The following is a 22,761-nucleotide window of genomic DNA, read 5'->3' as shown; positions in this document are numbered from 1 at the left end:
ATGCCATGTTAAAATAAGATGCTAGAGCAGTATATATGAAGTAATGTGTAAGAAATGGAACTGCAGAATGCTCCCTGAGGATCAAGATTAATGTTAAAAGCTTGTTTATTTGTATCATCTCATTGAATTCTCACAACAACCCTATGAAGCAGGTACTAATTAATGTTATTCAGATTTGATAGTTGAAGCTTGAAGAAGCTATAAAGCTTCTCCAAAGACGTACAACTTGAACACGGGGCAACTGGAATTCAAAATCAAGCAGTTGGTCTCCAGTCTGTGATCTTATGCAGCATGCAATATTTCCTCTTTATGGAAACATAAAGAGGGCGTTCCATGGGGGTCAAGGAAGTCTTCTGGAGTGAGGGATGGGGTTCAGTAGGACAGGCTATCCCAAACTCTGAAAAAGCTATCCAAAGATGTAGAATTAGGAAACAACATTGTGTATGTGGAGGATCACATAAGAATTTGATGAGATTTAACACATAAGTGCAAAGAAAGGTGTGAAATAAGGTAAGGCAGAGGAGAAATGCAGATGGCCGGCTGGTGAAATTAGTTTTCTTCCTGATGGGAATCAAGAGCCATTGGATGGTTTTTGGCAAAGAAATGGCATGAGCACATTTACAAATTAGCATATAATCTTGGTAGCCACTTGCGAGATGGCTGCAAGGAAGGAAGCCTGGGGGCAAGGATACCAGTTGGGGTTGCTAGGAAGTCTCCATTTGCCCAAAGTCTCCATATGATCCACTCCCCATGCTTTTCCTCCCTGCTGTGTACCTTGGGGAGCCCACCTGTATGGAGCACCCTTGAGTGTTTGTGTGAGCTTGGCCCATATTTAGGCACTTGCAGGAGATTAACTTTAGAAGGTAGGTGACCTCGGTGCTGAGTCGTGACCTCCATGCTGGATCATGCCTTGTCAGCACTTGGGTTATTTTCCTGGATTATGCTACGTGAAGGTCGCAGCAGCTGCCTGGCGGCCCTTTCCTACAGCTGTGGCTCTTTTAGGGTCTTATAACCCACCCTCCTTTTGCCCCCTCTGGCCTAGGATGGTAACAACACTTTGCTTTGCCAACTCTGGGGAGCTTCATCATTGGTTGACCTTCAACCTACCTGTGATGATTAATTTGTCAACTTGACTGGGCTAAGGGATTTCCAGTGCTGGCAAAACATTACTTCTGGGCTTATCTCTGAGGGTGTTTCTAGGAGAGACTAGCATTTAAATAGTTGCACTAAGTAAGGAGAAAGCCTTTGTGAGTGCAGGTGGGCCTCATCTAGTCCCATTGGGGCCGAATAGAACCAAAAGGTGGCGGAAGGCCGGGTTTGCGCTCTGCTTGAGCCAGGACGTCCATCTTCTCCTGCCCTCTGCCGTTACTCGTCTTGGTTCTCAGGCCTTTAGCTCAGACTGGTACTTACACTTTTGACTCTCCTAGTTCTCGAGCCTTTGGGTTTCGCCTGGAGCCATACCACTGGCTCTCCTGGGTCTTCAGCTGGAATATGGTGCACTGTGGGACTTCTTAGCCTCCATCATCATGTGAGCCGGCCCTTCATAATGAGTCTCTTTCGACATGTTTGTTTATGTTCTCTTGCTTCTGTTTCTCTGAGAATGCTAGTGTTGTGTTAGTCCCCAAGTTGTGTCTGACTCTGTGACCTCCTGGCCTGTAGTCCGCCAGGGTCTTCTGCCCATGGAGTTCTCCAGGCAAGAATACTGGAGTGGGTGGCCATTTCCCTTCTCCAGGAGATCTTCCCAACCTAGGGATCAAACCCCAGGTCTCCTGCATTCATAGGCGGATTCTTTACTGACTGAGGCACCAGGGAGGCCCAGGTCACTTGCAAAGCCTTTGTAAATGATCACATTATTAAACACATCTCAATCAGCTTATGTTTCTGCTCTTTTCAGATGAGACCCTGACTGGCCCAGAGCCACCTGAAGCAGTCCACAGGAGAGATTAGATAAAGGCTGGCAATAAGGCAGCCACCATAGAGGTGACAATGTAGAGACTGACATTGTAGAGATGACAGTGAGGGGCATGTACTTGAGGTCTGCTTCCCAAGCCCAGTCAGCAGGTCTTACTGCAGAGAAGTGACTGCCCATGGAGGCTGGAACAGCTAATTGCAGGGGTGCGTGAAGTCAGTGTCCCTACCTTCCCCAGTTCTCTCTGCCTAGGCAGTGAGTTCATCCCACATAATGTCTGGTCCCCTCAACCCCCCCCATCACCCTGCTCCCCAGTGAGACAGAGACCATTTGCAAACTCATCAGAAGCGCTCTCTGGCCTTTTGTGAATAATCTGCTGGAGGGTCAGCTGGTGCTGTGGAATCTGAGGACCGGTTAGTTAGCCACTTGGGAGATGTTACCAAGATGGCTGGTGATCAGAAGAGCTGCTTATTTTCATAATGACCTTCAGGAATTAAATAAAAATACAATGAGTGCCATAGATTAGGAAGAACAAGCCAATTAAAACCACAACACGCCTTCGGGATTTTTTTATTTCTTTTCCAGGAGGCTGAAAGGCATCCGTGGCTGCTGAGACAGGATAGAGGTCTTTCCAGAATCACTGATGAAGGCTGATCCTCTCACTTGGCTTTATCGGGTGGTAGAGGGGATTTGAGCCTGTTGAATATTTCACGAGTTGTAGCCCATGTGGGGAGAACAGTGAAAGGTGAAGAGGCAATCCCTGGGTTTCTTTATGATTCCAATATAAAACTAAGCTCGCTGGGCTGGGAGGGAGGCAGGCATTGGAGTCAGTCTACCGCCGGAAGGCATGGTGCACCATTCTCCTACTTTAATATCTGCTGTTTCATTTTATATTCATCATGTCAGCATAATCTGCCTTTATGGGAATCGTCTTGGTTCCCGACCAAATGCGTTTAGTCCCCCTTTTGCTTTAAGTTTGATTGTAATATGACTTGAAGACTTCAATGAAATGTTTATATGGAGGGAGCAGGGGAAGAGGAGAGGGAAAATGCAATTGGAAAATCAATCAGCAGGGAATTTCAAGAACGAGCCTCAGTTATGCTACTGTTTCTTTGACCCGTTTTTAATGGACTCAGGACCAGCTCTCAGATCAAGTCCACTCCACTGATTGCCTGCTGCATGCTAAAAGACTGTATACCCTGTTGCCAAACATTCAGTGCCCTTAACTGTGTCTGAACCACATTCCCAGCCTGACATTCTTCTGCCTGCCTCCTTGCGCATTTGGCTTCGCCGCCCTAAGACACCAGCCACCAGCCCCTCTCTCTGCCTCTTCCTGTCCTTCCAGGGCTACCAAGATACCTGTCCTCTGCAATGCTCCTGTCACTACATTTTGAAGACGGTCTTGGTCTCAAAGCTAGGAGAGTCCCGTCCCACGATCAAGTCCCAATGGACCTTTACTTTCTTTTTAATTTCCTTGTGAGACTGGACACGACTTTCATCACCTTATTATGGATATGTGTATGAGTGTATGTACATGTATGTGTGTTCATTATCAGCAATCTGATTTTTATTGAGCTCTTACATATGCTCAAGTACTTGAAAATATGACAGGAATAAGACATATAAGGTTCCAGGCATCCTGGAGAGACAAGTATTAAATGCATGTTGAAGAAAACACATGGACTAAATTTCTAATAGTAATAAGTTCCATGGAAAGTGTGTGTAAAGGTGATATAGTGGAGAGTGGATGTATATGGAGAGCAGTAATTTATCATCTTCTTTAAAACATTGAAGTATAGTTGATTTACAGCGTAGAGTTAGTTCCAGGCCTACAGCATAGTGATTCAGGTTTATACACACATTTTCGGACTCTCTTCCCTTATAGGTTATTACAGACTGCTGGGTATAGTTCCCTGTGCTATACAGTAGGTCCTTGTTATTTATCTTTTTTTGCATATGGTAGTGTGTGTATGTTAATCCCAAACTCCTAATTTATCCCTCCCCTCACTTTTCCCCTTTGGTAACCATAAGTTTGTTTTCTATATATGTGGATCTCCTTCTGTCCTATTAAAAAAAATTCATTTGTACCTTTTTTTATATTCCACATGTAAGCGATATCATATGATATTTGTCTTTGTCTGCCTTACTTAGTATGATCTCTAGGTTTATCCGTATTTTTGCACATGGCATTATTTTCTTCTTTGAATGGCTAAGTAATATTCCATTGTGTATACATATACCACATCTTCTTTATCCATTCATCTATTAATGGACACTTATGTTGCTTCAGTCCTGGGTGTTCTTTGGAAGGAATGATGCTAAAGCTGAAACTCCAGTACTTGGGCCACCTCATGCGAAGAGTTGACTCATTGGAAAAGACTCTGATGCTGGGAGGGACTGGAGGCAGGAGGAGAAGGGGACGACAGAGGATGAGATGGCTGGATGGCATCACCGACTCGATGGACGTGAGTTTGAGTGAACTCCTGGAGTTGGTGATGGACAGGGAGGCCTGGCGTGCTGCAATTCATGGGGTCGCAAAGAGTCGGACACGACTGAGCGACTGAACTGAACTGATGTTGCTTCCGTGTCTTGGCTTTTGTGAATAGAGCTCCTATGAACATAGGGGTACATGGATGTTTTCAAATTGTAGTTTTGAAGAGGAGTACTTTAGGTAAGGGGCTTCCCTGGTAGCTTAGCTGGTAAAGAATCCACCTGCAATGCAGGTGATGTGGGTTCAATCCCTGGGTTGGGAAGATCCCCTGGTGAAGGGAATGGCTACCCACTCTAGTATTCTGGCCTGGAGAATCCCATGGACTGTGTAGTCCACGGGGTCACAAAGAGGTAAGAGCAGCATGGCCTCTCTGAGTAGGTGCTGGTTGGACTGAGAGATAAAGACTGGAAGGAAGGCAGCTTCTGAGGTTTGGGTGGAGAGTTCTAGAGAAACGTGACCGAAAGTACATATGCACTGAGGAAGAGGAGCAGTTTTAAGCCCTGAGGGCTGGCGAGCATGCTGAGGGAGTGATGTAGGCGGTGACGCAGGATACTGCGTGGTTCCCAGGCCACATTAAAAGGAGAATGTGCACGTGCGTGGGCAGTGACATAGGGCGGCGTCACAGTTCCTGCTGTTAAAGGACTGTGAGTGTCCTGAAGGCAAACCTGTGCCTCATTTCACTCCAGATTCTAGGCTGCTAAGCCACCTGCCATCGAGCAGGTCCTCAGTAAGGTGTGTCGAATGACTAAGCAAAGAAACATGTGAATAAATGAACGTGAGAACGGATGACTGAGACCTTCTGCTTCCGCTAAGGCAGTTTTCCCTCCGAGGTTTCATGCCCCTTGTCCCCGCCCAACAGCAGTTTTTTCTTCTTTGTAATAGCGTACGGCCGGAGCCCTTCTCTGTGATTCAGTATTTACTGTGTTTCACACACTGTTATCATCGTTTAATGTTTGCTGTCTGCTGACTGTGCACTCATCGCCGTAGCAAACAAAGAGCTCAGTCTAGTTTTGGTCCTTGGGCTAATTTAGTCAAGGAGAAGGAAGGTGCTGTAAGAACAAGTGGCACAGTAGAAACTGACATGGACTGGCAGTCCACTGGGTCCAGCTGGGTATCAGTTCACCAGTGACCGTAAACAAGCGCCTAACCCCATGTGACCCTTGTGTTCTAGTCTGAACATGGGGATGGCGAGCTGCTTTAGTGATGGGCTTTCAGGCACGGGCCAGATGAGCCCCAGGAGTAAGAGGTGCAGATTTCAGCAAGCCTTTCCCAACACTGCCTCTGCTTCCTTCTGTACCTGGCTGTGTTGGCCTGATGTGGCTGCCCCCAGGGCTCCCTGCCGGTGCCATTTCAGGGACTCTGAGTGCAGTAAGTGCCCACCCAGCCAACAGCAGGCAGATCCTCTTTCTTGAGCTGCTTAATGAGAGACAGCAATTTCCAGAGGTAAAGCCCGGTCCTTGGGTTCCCTGGACATCTGGTTCTGGCTCTGATGCACTGAGAGAAAAATGAGCAAGGCACCAAGCAAGGCCATTCACCATCGTGTCTTCACGTTGCCCTGGCCCAGCTGGCCGGCTGCCAGAGGAGCTGCTGCCAAGTCCGCGGGTGCTGAGGCTGGCGGTGGGGGCGAGGAGGTGCTGGGCAGAGACCTGCCTCATAGACGAGGCACTGTGCCTCCAGTCTGCTCCCCGGGGCTGCAAGGCGAGCTCTGGGGTCCTTCGGTTCTCAGTTCTAGGAGCCGATGCACTCCTGGGACCCTCTCCAGCTCTGCTCCACTCTGAGTGCAGCAAGGGAACCCCAGGCAGGTTTTCCCTTGGATGAGTAACTCACTCTGTATCAGCTGCTTTGCCCTTGCTTGGGATGAGGTAGGAGGCTATTGGTTTAGAGTGGATGAGTGACGTGAGCTGACTCAGACTGTGGCAGGATTCCTCTGGCTTCTGGTTGAGAATAGACAGGCCAGGGTGGAAGAAGAGAGTCAAGTCGAGAGTCCTTTGCAGGACTTCCCTGGTGGTCCAGCGGTTGAGCGTCTGCGTGCCAGTGCAGGGGCCACCAGTTTGATCCTTGGTCCTGGAAGATCCCCCATGTCATGGGGCAACTTCGTCCTTGTGCCACAACCACTGAAGCATGCGTGCTCTAGAGCCCGTGGTCTGCAGCAAGAGAAGCCTCTTCAGTAAGGAACCTGTGCCCCGCAACATGAGAGTGAACCCAGCTCGCCGCTACTGGAGAAAGCCCACGCACAGCAACACAGGCCAGTGCAGCCAAAAATACATATATAAATAAACAAAGTTTTTTTTTTTTTTTTTTTTTTAAAAGAAGAAGCCTTTGCAGTAAGCCAGGCAAGAAAGGAGGGTGTCTTGGCTCAGGTGGTACAGTAGAGGAGCTGGGAAGTGCTGCGTTTCAGGTGCCTTTTGAAAGATCTCCTGATGGGCTGGATGAGGAGTGGGAGAGAAAGCAGGCAATCAAGAATGTCTCAAGTGTTTTTTTTTTTTTTTTTAAGCAGCTGAAGGGTGAATTAGATCCTGTCCCTATTAATAATAATAATGATAATAAATATTAATAGCTAACTTTTTATAGCACTTATTAAGTGGCAGATGCTCTTCCCCTGACTTTTGATTGTGAATCTGACGGAGTTAGAGTCTATGGGGGCGGGGGGATGGACGATGCAGGAATAAATCAGTAGCATTTGGTGAACGGATATCATTGTATCATTGCTTCAAGGTGACTGGTTTTAGCTCAGTGTGAGCAGACATGGGGACTGGGGAGAGCTGGCTGGATAAGAAGGTCTAACACGTCCTCCTCAAGCTCACGTGTGTGTGTGTGTGAACAGGAAGCCTCTGGGGGCTAGGACAATGCTGTCTCTAGGTCTGCTCCATAGCGTGGTCCAGAGGTCCAAGCCTCATACACTATTAAGGCTACTTATCTATGGATGGATTGATTGCTTCTCTTTCCTACAGTAACTGATTTGAAGGAAGATCTGGTAATTCTCCAAGAATCCCATCACCCTTCCTCTCTATTCACAGGACATGCTGATTGGCCTTGTCCTTCAAAATATTTTCAGGGACATCTCCCTTTAGTAGACCACACGATGGAAGGATTGTAGACTCCAGTGAAAGAAGGCTTTTGGTACCATATGTCCTTGCCCTTCTTATCAAGAAGCTATGTTGGTACAATTACACTGAATGGAAGTACTGCTAAAGTGAAATTTCTTATTTTCAAAGCATCTTCAGAGGGAAAAACAGCCTAGAAGCGAGAGTTAGGAAGTTCAATTTAGGTGACCTTACAAGTGACTAGAAAGTCCTAACTTCCCGTTGGTTATATGAGATCACTGGAGTGGGGAAGTGGGTTTTCGAGTATTTTTCAGCCATGGAAGTCTTGGTGCCCATACTTCCTTGTTTGAGAGTACTACCTACGCAGTGTGAGGAGGGGAGTGGAGCTGTGCTGAGTGCAGCAGGAGAAATGGCTCAGAACAACCCACTCGCTAAGCTCCTTTCCCGTAGAGGACGATCCTGAGCCCCTCAGCTGGGCCAAATGTTCTTTGGGGCCTTCCCAGCTCTGAGGTTCTGCATTTCTGCCATGAGCATTTCCAGCTGAGCTTCTGAGGAGTTCACACTCTGAGCTCCCCCTCTTCCCATTCAGGCCCTTCCTTCACCTGCTTGTGGTTCCATGGTCTCAGAAGGACGTGCACACCTTCTCCACCTCTTGCTTAGGTTGTTTCCACCTTTGGAGTGGAATGAGTTCTGCTATCATGCATGGTGCTATGGAAGGGGCACCGGGCAGACCTGGGTTCAAATCCTGCTTCTGCCATTCTGTTGTTCTGGGATAGCCATGCTACAAGCTAACTGGCCTGTAAATGGAAGTGACAATCTCTGGCTCATGGATTTTTTTAGCTTTTCCCTTTGTATTGGCGTATAGTCAATTAACCACGTTGTGATAGTTTCAGGTGTGAAGCAGAGTGGCTCTGGCTCATAGATTTGGTGCTGGGAAAGGCATCCAACACAGGGTAGATGACTTTGGAGCTCCCGAATGCGTGTGGCTCCTCTCCTGCCCGGCGTGCCGGGGCCAGGCCCGCCGCTCACCCAGTGCCTTGCCTCTTGTCTTGCAGAGATGTCGGGCACAGCTGCGGACATCTCGCTGGTCCGCTGGCAGCAGCAGTGGCTGGAGAACGGCACCCTGTACTTCCACGTGTCCACGAGCAGCCCCGGGCAGCTGGCCCAGGCCACCGCCCCCACGCTCCAGGAGCCCTCGGAGATCGTAGAGGAGCAGATGCATATTCTCCACATTTCTGTGATGGTGAGTGAGCAGGAACCCAGGAGGGGGCTTCAGGGAGTTGGGGGGGCGGTGATGGGGAGGGCAAGGTGGAGAGACCATGCCGGGAGGCAAGGGATTGCCAGCAGGTGGAGTGAAGGAGCTGGCTAAGTACGAGAGGTCAGAATGATAAACAGAAGGTCAGATGGATTCTGCGGTGTCACTTGGACTGATGCATACTCGTCCATCATCTGTCAGCTGTGACAAGCTAATTGTGCTTCAGAGGAGAAAATAAAGGGTCTCCAGCTCCTTGGCCTTTTGGCCGACATCTCTGGGAATAGCTGTTTAACATCTGCCGCGTGCTCAGCCTGCCTGGCTGAGGGCTGAGGTTCAGTGCTCCAGCGCAACTGGCCTTTCCAAGAATGACTGAGCAAACAAAACTGGAGTGGGGCTACCCTTTCCCAAGCATCCTTGATGTGTTTTAACCCTCACAACACCCTCTTCAGTGTAGACCATGCATGATGGCCCCTGGAGCTGGACTCTGCATAGCCAGGGCTATTACACACCATCTCCCCACTGCACCGCCCCATTACCCTCATTTATATTTGTGAATACTGAGTCAGAGAGCAGAGAAACTAACCCAAAGTCACATAGCTAGGAAGAGATGGAGCTGCTCTTGGGTATTTGAACCCAAGTGTGATGTGTCTGGCTATAAAAACTCAACTGTTCTCTACACTCCCTTTTTCAATGCAAGAATTTATTGACCATGTGTCAAGCCCTGCACTGGGAGCATTCATGGGCATTATTTCATTGCATTCTCACCAAGAAGTCAGGCATGCCACCTCCATGTTAGAGATGAAGTTATGGACACAGAGAAGTGAAGTGGCCTCCCATCTCTGTTGGGCTCAGGATCTGGAACTCTGAGCCTGCTGCCTCCTTAAAGAAGGATGCCAGGGCAGAAATCACTAGAATGGTAAGTCTATGATGTATGTAGACTCACATTAATGATGATTTGAAAAGCTGTAATTAATGGCTTTGTACAGTAAATTGAAAAAAAGAATCAAAGTGAAGAATGTACAGGGTCTAACTGGCTCTAGAAAAGATCAGATAATAGCTACAACTGAACTCAAGTCTGGTGCTTTTCACTCCTCAGGCCACTCTGCAGTATTTTCTCCTTTTTACCTTTAGCACAGATGCACAAGTGTAGGAAATGTCACTCCTAGCCTACGTGTAAGGAAGGTAGGGCTCAGAGAGGTGAAGTGGTTGGCCTAAGGTCACTCAGCAGAATGGAGCTATGAGCCAGCCCTTCCTTTCTGCCTTTCATTCAGTCGTCAATGGTACTTACCAAGAGCCTGCGATGGAGTGGAGCTGACCTTTCGTCATGGTCTCCGTGCTCCAGGCCCCTCTTAACCCTTACTGTGCATGAGACATTCTCATTAGGGCTGAGTAAGTGCTTGGAAGTTTTCTCTTTTTGGAAAAACACGCACATACCCCAGCCAGACAGCCACGTTAAATTTGGACCTAACGCATGCTCATCACGTGGAGGAACAAATCAAGGCCTTTGTGTTATTCATGGAATGAGTGTGATAGACTTCCCATTTTTATATTTAGCGAGTGTTGCAGCCACATGCCAAGCCAAGTGGGTGCCTGCATGCTGACGCTGGGTTGCAAGTTTGTGGGCACTTCTCAGGTGCTTGCTGGGCACCTCGTGCAGGCTGGGGTGCCATCTGATGTGAAGAAGACTGGGCAGGGCGCGACTCTTCTTTGAATGTCTGGGAGTGAAACTCGGTTTGGATTCACATTTATTAAGCATTTTCTGTTTCAGCATAGCATTTACTCACCTACGTCCTCCCATAACCCAGGGACTTTGACTGAATTATACCAATGATAATACTAGTCTTGCATGGACTTTCTCTGTTTCCACACCCAGTGTTAATGATACTAAATCAGACCTCTCCCCAAAGACTGTCAGTGATCCTTAGTTTTTTTTTTTTTTTTTTCTGCTCAGTGAGTTTAGCTTGGAAAGAATTCACCAAGACCCAAAATGTCTCTTGAATTTCCTTGCAATCAAGGATGTGGCTGGTGGAGTAGGTTGCGCAGAGGTTGGCGCTCTCCAGACCCTCCCTGCCTGCTAGCTGGGGTGGCCTAGGCCTTCCACCCTGTGGTCCCACCGGTTCTTTCCCCTTCAGGGCTCCAATACTTTGATCTTTCCCATCCTCACCTTACCCCTCAGCAGACAGAGTCACATCCAGGAACACAGGGGCCTCCTTGGCGTCTGCTGATGGCAGCCCAGCCTCTCAGGGCGGGGATGTCCTCAGAGACCCCTGCCCTCTATCTAGAGGGAGGTGACATGCATTTGTACCTGAGCTCCAGTGCCTGGGTGTAAAATTCCACTCTGCCATGGACACTCTGGGTGATATTGGGCAATGTATTTAACCCTTCTGCCCGCTGTTTTGTCATCTATAAAAATAAGGGTTATGCTAATGCTGTGTAACAGAGCACTTGTGTCAGAGGAGCCTGGCATGTAAGGGCATTAGCTTTTATTATTTGGTACACTTTTATTATCTGGGCTTGCCAGGTGGCACTAGGGGTAAAGAACCTGCCTGCCAATGCAGGAGACCTAAGAGACTTGGGTTCGATCCCTGAGTCGGGAAGATCCCCTGGATGAGGGCATGGCAACCCACTCCAGTATTCTTGAGTGGAGAATCCCCATGGACTGTAGCCCACCAGGCTACATTCGTAAAGAGCTGGACACAACTAAAGCAACTTAGCACACGCACACACACTTTTATGATGGAGGCAAGCTGATATGTTATACCCATTCATTTTGCAGATGGATAAACTGAGGTCCAGATGCAAGCTAGGACTCCCCATCCAGGCATCTCAGACTCTGTGGCTCAAATTCTGTCCTTGCCATCCTGGCCACAGATAATTCAGCAAAAACAAAAAGCAGTGTTTGCTTCTCCCCACTCCCACCTTCCCCATCTTTTTAATTTAAAAAGGTTTTTTCTTCTTTTAATTTAAAAAATTTAAAAATCCTAAACATTTAAAATGGCATTCATGGGCCTTCCCTGACAGTCAAGTGGTTAAGACTCGCTGCTTCCAGAAGGGACTCTCCATGCCCCAGCTAAGATTTCTGCTGGAACTAAAGATACCACGTGCCTCAAGGAAGATGGAAGACCCATAGGCTGCAACTAAAACCCAGCATAGCTTAATAAATAAATGAGTGACTGAATAAATAAATAAAAATGTCATTCCTGGTGGCTGGGTTCTGCCCTCCCATTTCACAGATGAAAAATTTGAGACTAAGTGAGTTCCTCTGACTTGCCTAAGGCTGAAAGTGAAAAGTGGAAGTTAGTTACTTAGTCATTTCCAACTCTTTATGACCCCATGGACTGTAGCCCACCAAGCTTGTCTATGGAATTCTCCAGGCAAGAATATTGGAGTGGGTTGCCATTTCCTTCTCCAAGGGATCTTCCCAACCCAGAGATCGAACCCAGGTCTCCTGCTGGCTCTGTTGGGGCCAGGATTTTCCAAGACTCCAAACCCATGTCACAGGGCTGTTGAGGACACTGTGACTCTCCCTCTGTCCAACTCTGCACTGCCGTTATCTCCAGTGAAGGTCTGAGATGGTTTGGGAGGAGACCAAACCATCCAGTCACATCTCAGAGAAATCTGGCGGTCCAGGTCAGTGTTTTTCATCCACTTACTTGGGCATAAATATCCTGCCCACCCATGCAGAGCAACCAGCTCCAGCTCAGTCACTGGAACCTGCGACAATCCATGCCTGCTGGAGTGGAACCAGCATGCCCTTTCCGGCTTGTTGAGCGTCTGCTTTATCCCAGGAGGTTGCATCATCTGACTATTAATATCCCAAGGGTCAGGCAACAAGGAGGTACTTGGTGGACGCCTGGGCAGAGGACGAGAGTAGGGGGTCATTCATCTAGTCTGCGGCTTTAGCTTCAGCTACCCTGAGCAGTCACATGCCTGCCTCAGGCATGCAGGGAGAATGATGGATGCAGAGAACAGAGCAGAGGTTTGGAAGACACTGTCTTTCTTGCTTCCTGCTTCCTGATGGTTTTACTCTGGGGACTCCCCTCTCCTCTTTGAGCCTCAGTTTCTTTATAAAACAACTGATCCTTCCAGTCTCACAGGATGAGTGAGAAGAGCATAAGAAACATATATAAATAGTACCCAATATCCATCTGGCACATCATAGGCACATAATAATAGTGGTTACTACTATTACAGTTGCAAGTGTTTAAAATACTCTAACGTAGGACAAGAGATGTTGGATTTTGTCTTGTTTTCTCTGCTATCTTGCTATCTGATCTAGAGAAATATTCACAATACCTGGCATTTATTGAGAACTTACAGCATGCTAGGTAATATTTGATTTACATGCATTGTTAAATTTAATCCTCACAGCATATCCTAAGGTGGACACTGTTATTATGTTTATTTCATAGATGTGGATCCTGAACTGCTAATACTTATCAATAGCTACCAGTGTGAGCTGGTCAAGGTTAAATGGCAAAGCCAATATTTCGTTTGTAGAGGTGGGTCCTCTGCCCTTTACCTGTAGACCATCCTTTCTCTTCTCTCTGCATTAGTTGCTGACTTAAAGTATAAAATATTATGGACAAATTGATGCATAGACCCCCACCTTATTTGGAATCTATGAACATGTTACTAAGAGGGGTTATGACTTGGGTGTCAATGCCAAGGTTAAACAGTTATCTCTCTATGGCCTTGGCCACGTCAAACTCATCTGTAAAACTGGGGTAATATTTTCTAATTCTTAGATTTTTTTTTTCAAAGTACTGAATAAGGTCATGCATGCAAAGGTTCTGCATAATAAAACTAATGGCTACCCTCACCAAGAGCTTGTAAAGGACCCAACTTTTAAAGTTTGATGCCAGGCACAATGTAGTAACACGTGCATCATTCATTGAATTGTTCTGGCCCCTGTATAAGACTGGGCTGTCCCCTGTGGCTCAGCAGGTAAAGAATTCGCCTGCAATGAGGGACACCTGGGTTCGCTCCCTGGGCTGGGAAGATCCCCTGGAGAAGGGAAAGGCTATCCACTCCAGTATTCTGGCCTGAAGAATTCCATGGACTGTTCAGTCCATGGGGTCACAAAGAGTCGGACACGACTGAGCGACTTCCGCGTTCACTTTCTATAAGATAGGCACTGCTCTTGTCCCTCATTTACAGATGAGGAACCTGGGAGTCGGTGAGATTTTGTAACTTGCTGAAGTTCACCTCACCAGTGAGCACCAGTGCTGGAATCCCAGCTTGTCTGCAGAGAATCTTTGCCCTTGACATGATTCTGCATGGTTCAGGGCTCGAGATTTAGTAAGTGCTTACAAAGTGATACCTCGTATTAAAGTGTTAGCTGTAGAGACCACAGTAATGAATATTGTTGCCAAAATGTTTTGAGCAAAAGGATGAAGGAAACATTTGATCTGATGTGTGAAAAGGAAGACCTTTGAGGACTTGTTTCTTTCAAAGGGACCGGCCCACAGAAAATAGCAGAGATTTGTACTGCTGGGTACTCGTGGCGGGGGTGGGGGGTGTGGTTACAGAGGACCAACCTTTCAAAGTGTCTGAGTTCTCCAGAAATGGAGGGGACTGAGTCATAGGTAGTGAGTTCCTTGACTCTGGGGGTATGCAAGCAAAGGCTCGAAGCCCTATCTGTCAGGATTTTGAGAGAAATAATGGTTAAATTAGAAGACTATTGTAGTTCCTTCAAACTTAGATCTATGATTCTATGTAATAATAATCATAGGAAAATACTTTAAGGATTAGAAACTGCCACATAAATCTAAGAAATTATTACCATTCTCGATCAGTAGCTTTGTTTAAAGGATCCGTGTGATATGGGGATCATACTTTTTAAAGCTTTCTGTGAAAAAATGGCTTTTGATCATTTCCCCAACTGTTGTGTTTACTCACTCACAGCATATGATGCATTCCTTAGTCCATTGATTTACTCATTCAATCATGCAGTGCTTTTCTTACCCACTAAACCCAACAGTGAAAATCCTATCTGCTGGAAAAATGGAAAAAAAAGAAAAAAGTCTTTAACAAAATCAACCATGGTCTCAGAACAAGCCAACTCTGCAATTATAGAGGGATGGTACGGGGAGGGAGGTGAGAGGGGGGTTCAGGATTGGGAACACGTGTACACCTGTGGCAGATTCATGTTGATGTATGGCAAAACCAATACAATATTGTAAAGCAATTAGCCTGTAATTAAAATAAATGAATTAAAAAAAAGTGGATCCTACACTGTAAGTTGTATCCCTGAAAAACTAGTTTTCTAAACAACTAAGTTTTAGAAGGTTCTAAGTTAGACTTGAAATATTGTGTTTACTTTTGGGGATCATATGTTAAGAGAAACAATAACTAACTAGAAAATGTATGAGAAAATAATCAAGACAGCAAAAGATCTTATCATAATGCTAACAAGCACTTTTATAATGCTTGGTTAGTGTTAAGGTCGGGCTTCACTGATAGCTCAGTTGGTAAAAAAATCTGCCTGCAATGCAGGAGACCCCAGTTCGATTCCTGGGTCGGGGCGATCTGCTGGAGAAGGGATAGGCTACCCACTCCAGTATCCTGGCCTAGAGAATTCAGTGGACTGTTAGCCGATGGGGTCTCAAAGAGTTGGACACAGTTGAATGACTTTCACTTCACTTCAGTGTTATAGTCATTGCCAGATTAACTCATTTAATCCTATGATCATCCTAATTCAATAGGTGTCATTACTCCTGTTACACTTTTGAGGAAATGTAGGTGTAAAGAATGTAACTGCTCTGCAAGGACTGTAGACCTGGGACCCCAAGGACTGGAGCTGACTTACTGGCCTTGGGACTTGGGCACGTTCCTTCTCTCTGCTTCTTCTGTTTAGTCATCAACAGTGGGGTGAGGATGGAGGTACCTGCCCACGGATGCTGCATGAGGATCAGCTGAGGTGAAGCACGTGAAGCCCCTATGCCAGAGCCTGACGTGTAGTCAGCTTGTCATCTGCGGGGAGACTCTGCTGCTTACAAGCGTGCATTTCCCATGGCTGCTATCACCGTGCATCATAGCCTGAATGACTTAAACAACTGAAATGTGTTGCCTCACTGTCTTGGAGGATAGAGCTCTGAGATCAAGATGTGGGCAGACCACAATGTGGATCTGATCCAGACCCCTCCCCTAACTTTTGGTCAAGGCACCTGGGCTGGTGGCAGGAAGACTCTATTCTTCATGGTATTCTCCATGGTAGAAGTCTGTCTCCATGTCCAGATTTTCTTTTTTTCCCCTTTTTTAATTGTTTAAATTATGAAAGTATGACAACATATTTATAGGAGACTTGAAAAATACAGAACAAAGTTATATATAGTTCCACTGTGTATTACAATTTTTTAAGCAGATAAATTAAGATCTTTTTGTTGGAATTTCAGTGTCAAACTCTCAAAAATTAGTAGACAGAATATGCAGGGAAGTAGAAGGATATAGTAGACCTGAAAAGCACCATGAACCAATTCAACATAATTAAGCAAATTTTCTCCTTTTTATAAGGATAGAGGTTATATTGATTGAGGTCCACCTAATGACATCATCATAACTTGATTATGTATGTATCCAATATTCATATAAGGTCACGTTCTGAGGTACTGGGGATTTAGAGTCCAACATTTTTTTTTTGGCGGGGGGCGGGGGGCACAATTCAACTTACAACAATAAGCATTATTGCTGTGCTATTTACATGGTGGCTCAGCTGGTAAAGAGTCCACCTGCAATGTGGGAGACCTGGGTTCGATCCCTGGGTTGGGAAGATCCCCTGTGGGAGGGCATGGCAACCCACTCCAGTATTCTGGCCTGGAGAGCCCATGGGGTCACAGAGTTGGATATGACTGAACAACTTTCACTTTATTTAACATTAATGAAGGGTGCACAGGTCAACCAGCATGGGAGAACACAAAGCCTTCGAGAGAGCAGGCAAAGTAGAAGGGGAAACATCTCGACTAAGAGGAATATTTTTTAAAAGATGGCAGGGAAATCGAGTAGTAGGAAGACCATGTGATACACATAGCACAAGGAACCCTGGCCTGGGACTTGGCTGTCCCGGTGCTGCTGCTCACAGGCTCCGTGACCTTGTGCGGGTCCCATTCTCTTCTCAGTGTTATTGAAAGTGAAAGTGAAGTCGCTCAGTCGTGTCTAACTCTTGGCGACCCCATGGACTATAGCCCACCAGGCTCCTCTGTCCATGGGATTCTCCAGGCAAGAATACTGGAGTGGGTTGCCATTTCCTTCTCCAGGGGCTCTTCCCCACTCAGGGATCGAACCCGGGTCTCCTGCATTGCAGGCAGATGCCTTACCCTCTAAGCCACACAAAGAACCCTGGCCTGCGACTTGGCTGTCCTGGCGCTGCTGCGCACATGCTCCGTGACCTTGTGCGGGCCCCGTTCTCTTCCCAGCCTTATTATCCTGTCTGTGAGTTGAGATCCTCAAGCTTCTATATGTTGCCAAGACAAGATGAAGTTTGGAAGTACAAACATCTCAAGTACATTTTTATATGTGTTCTATGCCTCATGAATCACATTTTCCCCCAGAAAACATTTTTCTTGAAATTTTAAAAATCACAAATCCTTTTTTTTTTGGTTGTTTTTAAGAAATGTACATCACATGAACCTTGAAGTTTGTCCATGACTTGCCTCAACAACAAAGATTCACTAAAAGCCTGCAGGATCTCTGGGCTTATGGGAAGGTTGGGAGAATAAGGCATGGCTTCCGTCCTGAAGGAAATACGGTCTGTCTCCCACAGCGTGCAGGGGTGCAGAGCAGGGAAGGAGTATGAGCAGAGGGTGGTGTCAGTATGTCTGGTTTCAAGTTTAGACTGTGCCTCATGCCAGCTGTAGAGATTTGGATAAACCTTCACCTCTGAACTGCTTGTTAGGACACTTGCAAAATGGAAATAAAGTTAAAATTGTCACATTGAACTGAGGTCATGCACAGAAAAGCACTTGGCTAGGTTTTGCTCAAAGCTATAGTACAATAGTTTGGTTGAAGTATCGGAGCTGGAAACACCTTAGCCCTTGTGGCATCCAATTCTTGAGATGTCAGCCTTTGCTTACTTTTCTATGGACAGATCATCCTGAATCTCAGTGACTGACCCACAGTGCCCTATTTCTCATGCACGGTCTATGTCAGCAGCCGCAGTCGTGGTGGCTCAGATCTTCTGTCTTCTCATTCTGCAACTGTGGCTGACGGGGAGCCCTAGCTTGAGACGTTTGGTTTTCGTGGCAGAGGGAATGAATGGGAGATTGGGCAGACATCTATTCTGGCTCTTGAAACAAATGCTTAAATATGTGTTCTCACATTCTGTGGGCCAGAGCACGTCCTGTGGCCATGCCCGAGGCCAGTGGCAGGAGTGTGCAGTCCTATATGGAGAATGAGCATGTGGACAATTACAAACAGCAATGGAAAATACCCCAACCTTCATTTTACAGATGGAGAAAAATGAGGTCAGAAAATGGACATTCTCCATATATCAACTCCATTTGTCTGAGCTGATGGTCCAGCCCAGATGAAGAGGGTTGACGTGGCATCCCTGAGATTCATCTAAAAAACAGGGCCTGGAGCCAAAAATAAATGCAGGATGAGAACATGCGTAAGAAAAAAGATCTGCACAATGTAAGACAGAGGAGAGTTACACAGATCAAAAAAAAAAAAACACAGACATTCACCAATATTTATTGAGCGACTATTGTGTACCAGATGTATAGAAGCTACCGGCAGTGGAGAGAAATGAAACAGAAAAACATGTATAATATCATGTATGAAACGAGTCGCCAGTCCAGGTTCAATGCATGATGCTGGATACTTGGGGCTGGTGCACTGGGACGACCCAGAGGGAGGGTATGGGGAGGGGGAAGGGAGGAGGGTTCAGGATGGGGAACACAGGTATACCTGTGGCGGATTCATTTCAATATTTGGCAAAACTAATACAATATTGTAAAGTTTAAAAATAAAATTAAAAAAAAAAAGGGAGCCAAGGGCAATGAGGGAGATGTAGAAAAAGAAAGGGAAATCGGCAAGAACAGACAGAAAAGGACTTAGCAGTGAAAGCAGGTCGGAGTGAGGAGGAGGCTGAGGAGGAAGTCTGGAAGATGAGGGCAACTCCCAGCAGAGATGGGGAGGGTCTGAGCGGGGCTCCTGGGCCAGCAGCTCTGAGAAGAGGCGGCAGAGTTGAAGCAGGGTGGGGTTGCAGTGCCATGTCCTGGAAGTGAGGGGCAGGAAGATCCAGATCCTTTAGAGTGGCGATGTGGGGAGAGGCCAGATGGGCTGACAGAAAAACTCAAGGAGAATGTCCTGTCCACGGCTACTTGCTACTTGCTTTTTCTTCCAGCCTCTTGTCCCCATTTCCTTCAAGAACCTGGGGCTAAGGACTTCCCTGGTGGTTCAGTGGTTAAGATTTCATCTCTCAACATGGGGATGTGGGTTCAATCCCTGGTTTGGGAACTAGGATCCCACATGCCTTGGGGCCACTAAGCCCAGTGCCACAACTAGAGATCCCATGCACCACAACAAGAGAAGGCTCAGTGCCACAGTGAAGACCCAGCACAGCCAAAAAACGAAACAGGAGCGAGCCTGGGGCTTTTGGCTTTCGTATCTTAAAGAGGCTTGTGCAAGCTTCCCAATGGGAAGGATGGGCTGTGGAGAAAAGCGTCTTGCTTTTGGTGTGTTCTCATGACAGGGAATGAATGAATGGAGTGTGTGCACAAATGGGGTGCCTTGTTCCCACTGCTTACTCCCCTCCCCCATGCCTTGAGTCCATCTGCAGTAAAAATCAAGGTGGGCTTAGCTTTTGGTTCACTGGCCCTTATACCTCTCTCTCCAGTTAATTCCTCCCTCTCCCCATCTTCAGAAGGCAGCTTGGTCTGGTGGAAGCAAGCAATATGTGTTTGGAGACAGACAGGTGTGGATTCAAATCATTCCTGTATTGCTGTTTGACCTTAGACATATTGCTGAAATTCTGTGATTCTTACTTTCTCCTGAATTTCCAGGGAGGCTGTGGATCACTCATTCATGGAACTCATGGGAGAAATAAATGATAAAATACACATGGGGTGTCTTAGAACAGTGCTCTGAGAAAACACCTTTCTTTTGGCTTCTAAAAATTCCTTCCGATTCACCATTTTCATACCGTTCATGGGGTCCTCAAGGCAAGAACGCTGAATTGGTTTGCCATTCCCTTCCCCACTGGACCATGTTTTGTCAAAACTCCCCACCATGGACCATCCATCTTTGTTGGCCCTGCATGGCATGGTCCAGAGTTTCACTGAGTTACTCAAGGCTGTGATCCATGTGATCATTTTTGTTTTCTGTGATTGTGGTTTTCAGTCTGTCTGCCTTCTGATGCCTGAGGATAAGAGGCTTGTGCAAGCTTCCTGATGGGAAGGACTGGCTGTGGGGAAAACTGGGTCTTGCTCTGGCGGGCAGGGCCATGCTCAGCAAATCTTTAATCCAGTTTTCTGCTGATGGGTGGGGTTGTGCCCCCTCCCTGTAGTTTGGCCAGAGATGGCCCAGTCCTGGAGTCTTCGGTCTCTATGGTAGGGCTAATGGTGACCTCCTCCAAGGGGATGCCACACCCCCTAGAGCTGCTGCTGCCAGTGCTCCTGACCCCTGGGCAGGCCACTGGGTTTGGCCTTGGAAAGCATCCTTTGAACCAGGTTGAGTAGGAGTCATTAAGAATATTGACTCCAAAATACTGATATAAATAATTGACTAAGTAACTAAATGGGATAGAAGACATAGCTCTTTCTTACAGTGGGATTCTACTTAATAAATGTAGAAGGAAAGAAGGAACTAGAAAATCACCATTAGACCGTCACCACTGTAATAATTACTGCCGACAAGATCCACCGATGTATACTAAAATTAATGGGTGAAACCTTAAGAAGCAGCAGGATGTTTGCAGTCTCAAAGAATTAACACCCCCCTCCTGGATGTGTATTAATTACAAAAAGAAACTAGTGACTTTACAGTGGAATAATCTGGCAGATACCACCTGCACTGGTTGCCTAGGGCTGCTATGACAAATAACCGAACACTCCGGGGCTTAAAACAACAGAAAACTGATGCTTTTGCAGTTTTGGAGGCCAGAAGTCCAAAATCAAGGTGACATCCCGGCTTCATGCTCTCCGGGGCTCTGGGGGACAAGCCAGTCCTTGCTGCTTCCAGGTTATGGTGGCTCCTTCATTCCCTGGCTTGTGGCAATGTAATTTAAATTTCTTCTTTCATCTGCATCTCACCTTCTCCTCTGTGTCCTCTCTTCTGTGTCTCTCATAAGGACATGTGTCAGTGGATTGAGGATTCACCTGGATCATTCAGAACCATCTCCTCCTTTCAAGATCCCTGAGTTAATTACAGCTGTAAACACAAGGTTACACTCACAGATTCTCGGCATTAGGATGTAGACATATCTTGTGGGTTTCCACCCACTACACCACCTTAACCAAACGACCCAAGTTAGCATCACTAGGAGTAAGACATATCAACAACCCAAATCCCCTGTTAGGAAGGATTGAAAAGGGCACAGAGACATTTCTCTGCCTTCCTTGTCACAAACGGCGTAACGTGATTCTCAGCATGAGAAAAGAGCTTCCCTGGTGGCTCAGCCAATGCAGGAGACTTGGGTTGTGTCCTGATCTGGGAGGATTCCCACATGCTGCTGAACAGCTAACCCCATGCACCACAAGTATGGGCTCTCCAGGTGGTGCTAATGGTCAAGGATCTGCCTGCCAATGCAGGAGATGCAAGAGACGAGGGTTCAATCCCTGCGTCAGGAGAATCCCCGGGAGCAGAAAATGGCAACCTGTTCTAGTATTCTTGCCAGGAAGATTCCAGGGACAGAGGAGCCTGGTGGGCTACAGTCCATGGCATTGCGAAGAATCAGACAAAACTGAGCACACGAAGTGAGGGGCATGGTACAGAACAGCTGACCAGCACTCTTCACAAGTGTTAAGATCATGAAAGTCAGGGAAGACCGAGGGGTTGTAAATAAGAGAAGACTATGGATGGAGGAGCCTGGTGGGCTGCAGTCCATGGGGTCGCTAAGAGTTGGACACGACTGAGTGACTTCACTTTCACTTTTCACTTTCATGCATTGGAGAAGGAAATGGCAACCCACTCCAATGTTCTTGCCTGGAGAATCCCAGGGAAGGGGGAGCCTGGTGGGCTGCTGTCTGTGGGGGTCGCACAGAGTCAGACATGACTGAAGCAACTTAGCAGCAGCAACAACAGCAGGTAGACTCAAAAAACATGATGATAATGCTAGGACTTCCTTGCCAGTCCAGTGGTTGAGACTCAGTGCTTCCAATGCAGGGGATGCGAGTTCAATCCCTTGTTGAAGAACTAAGATTCCACATGATATGTGACTTGGCCAAAAAATTAAAAAAAAAAAAAAGCATACAAAATTAAAAAAAAATACTGTCATTTAGGATCCTGGATTAGACCCTAGGCCAAAAAGAGAACATTGGTGGAAAACCTAGTGAAATCTAAATATATTGTGTAGTTTAGTGATGAGGTGCAATCATCGTTAGCTTCCAGGTTTTGATTATTCTACAGCTGTCTATCTGTATCCATGGGAGATTGGTTATAGGACCCTCCTATAGAACCCAAAATTCATGGATGCTCAAATTCTTTAGATAAAATGATGTAGTGAACTTGGTGCTCTGTATCCATGGATTCTGCATCCGTGGATTGAGCTAACAGAGGATTGGTTGAATCCATGACTGCAGAACCTGCAGATAAAGAGGCCCAGCTGTATTTTGTTATGAGAAATGTTACCTTTAGGGGGAAATGAGTAAAGACTACACAGGAACTCTCTGTACTAACTTCTCATGGGTCTATACTTTGTTGTTGTCGTTTGGTCCCTAAATCATGTCGGAACTCTTTGAGACCCCATGGAATGAAGCTCACCCGCCTTTTCTGTCCACGGGGTTTCTCCCGCAAGAACACTGGGGCGGGCTGGCATTTTCTTCTCCAGGGGATCTTCCCGACCCAGGGTCCAAATCCACGTCTCCTGCTTGGCAGGTGGATTCACTACCACTGAGCCGCCTGG

At 46.7% G+C, this 22,761-nt stretch overlaps 1 protein-coding gene across 5 annotated transcripts in view; it reads left to right on the top strand.

Annotated features, from left to right (window-relative positions):
• ASTN2 (astrotactin 2) overlaps positions 1 to 22,761 on the top strand; it is a 1,056,817-nt gene that overhangs the window by 138,285 nt on the left and 895,771 nt on the right. For all 5 annotated transcript variants that reach the window (XM_061426655.1, XM_061426656.1, XM_061426657.1 and 2 more), the window contains exon 2: positions 8,500 to 8,687. In XM_061426655.1, the coding sequence (XP_061282639.1) occupies positions 8,500 to 8,687 (188 nt within the window). The remainder of the gene's footprint in view (positions 1 to 8,499; positions 8,688 to 22,761) is intronic.

Source organism: Bos javanicus, chromosome 8, assembly GCF_032452875.1.
Source record: "Bos javanicus breed banteng chromosome 8, ARS-OSU_banteng_1.0, whole genome shotgun sequence".
Taxonomy (NCBI): domain Eukaryota; kingdom Metazoa; phylum Chordata; class Mammalia; order Artiodactyla; family Bovidae; genus Bos; species Bos javanicus.
This window is presented reverse-complemented; position numbering and strand designations above follow the sequence as displayed.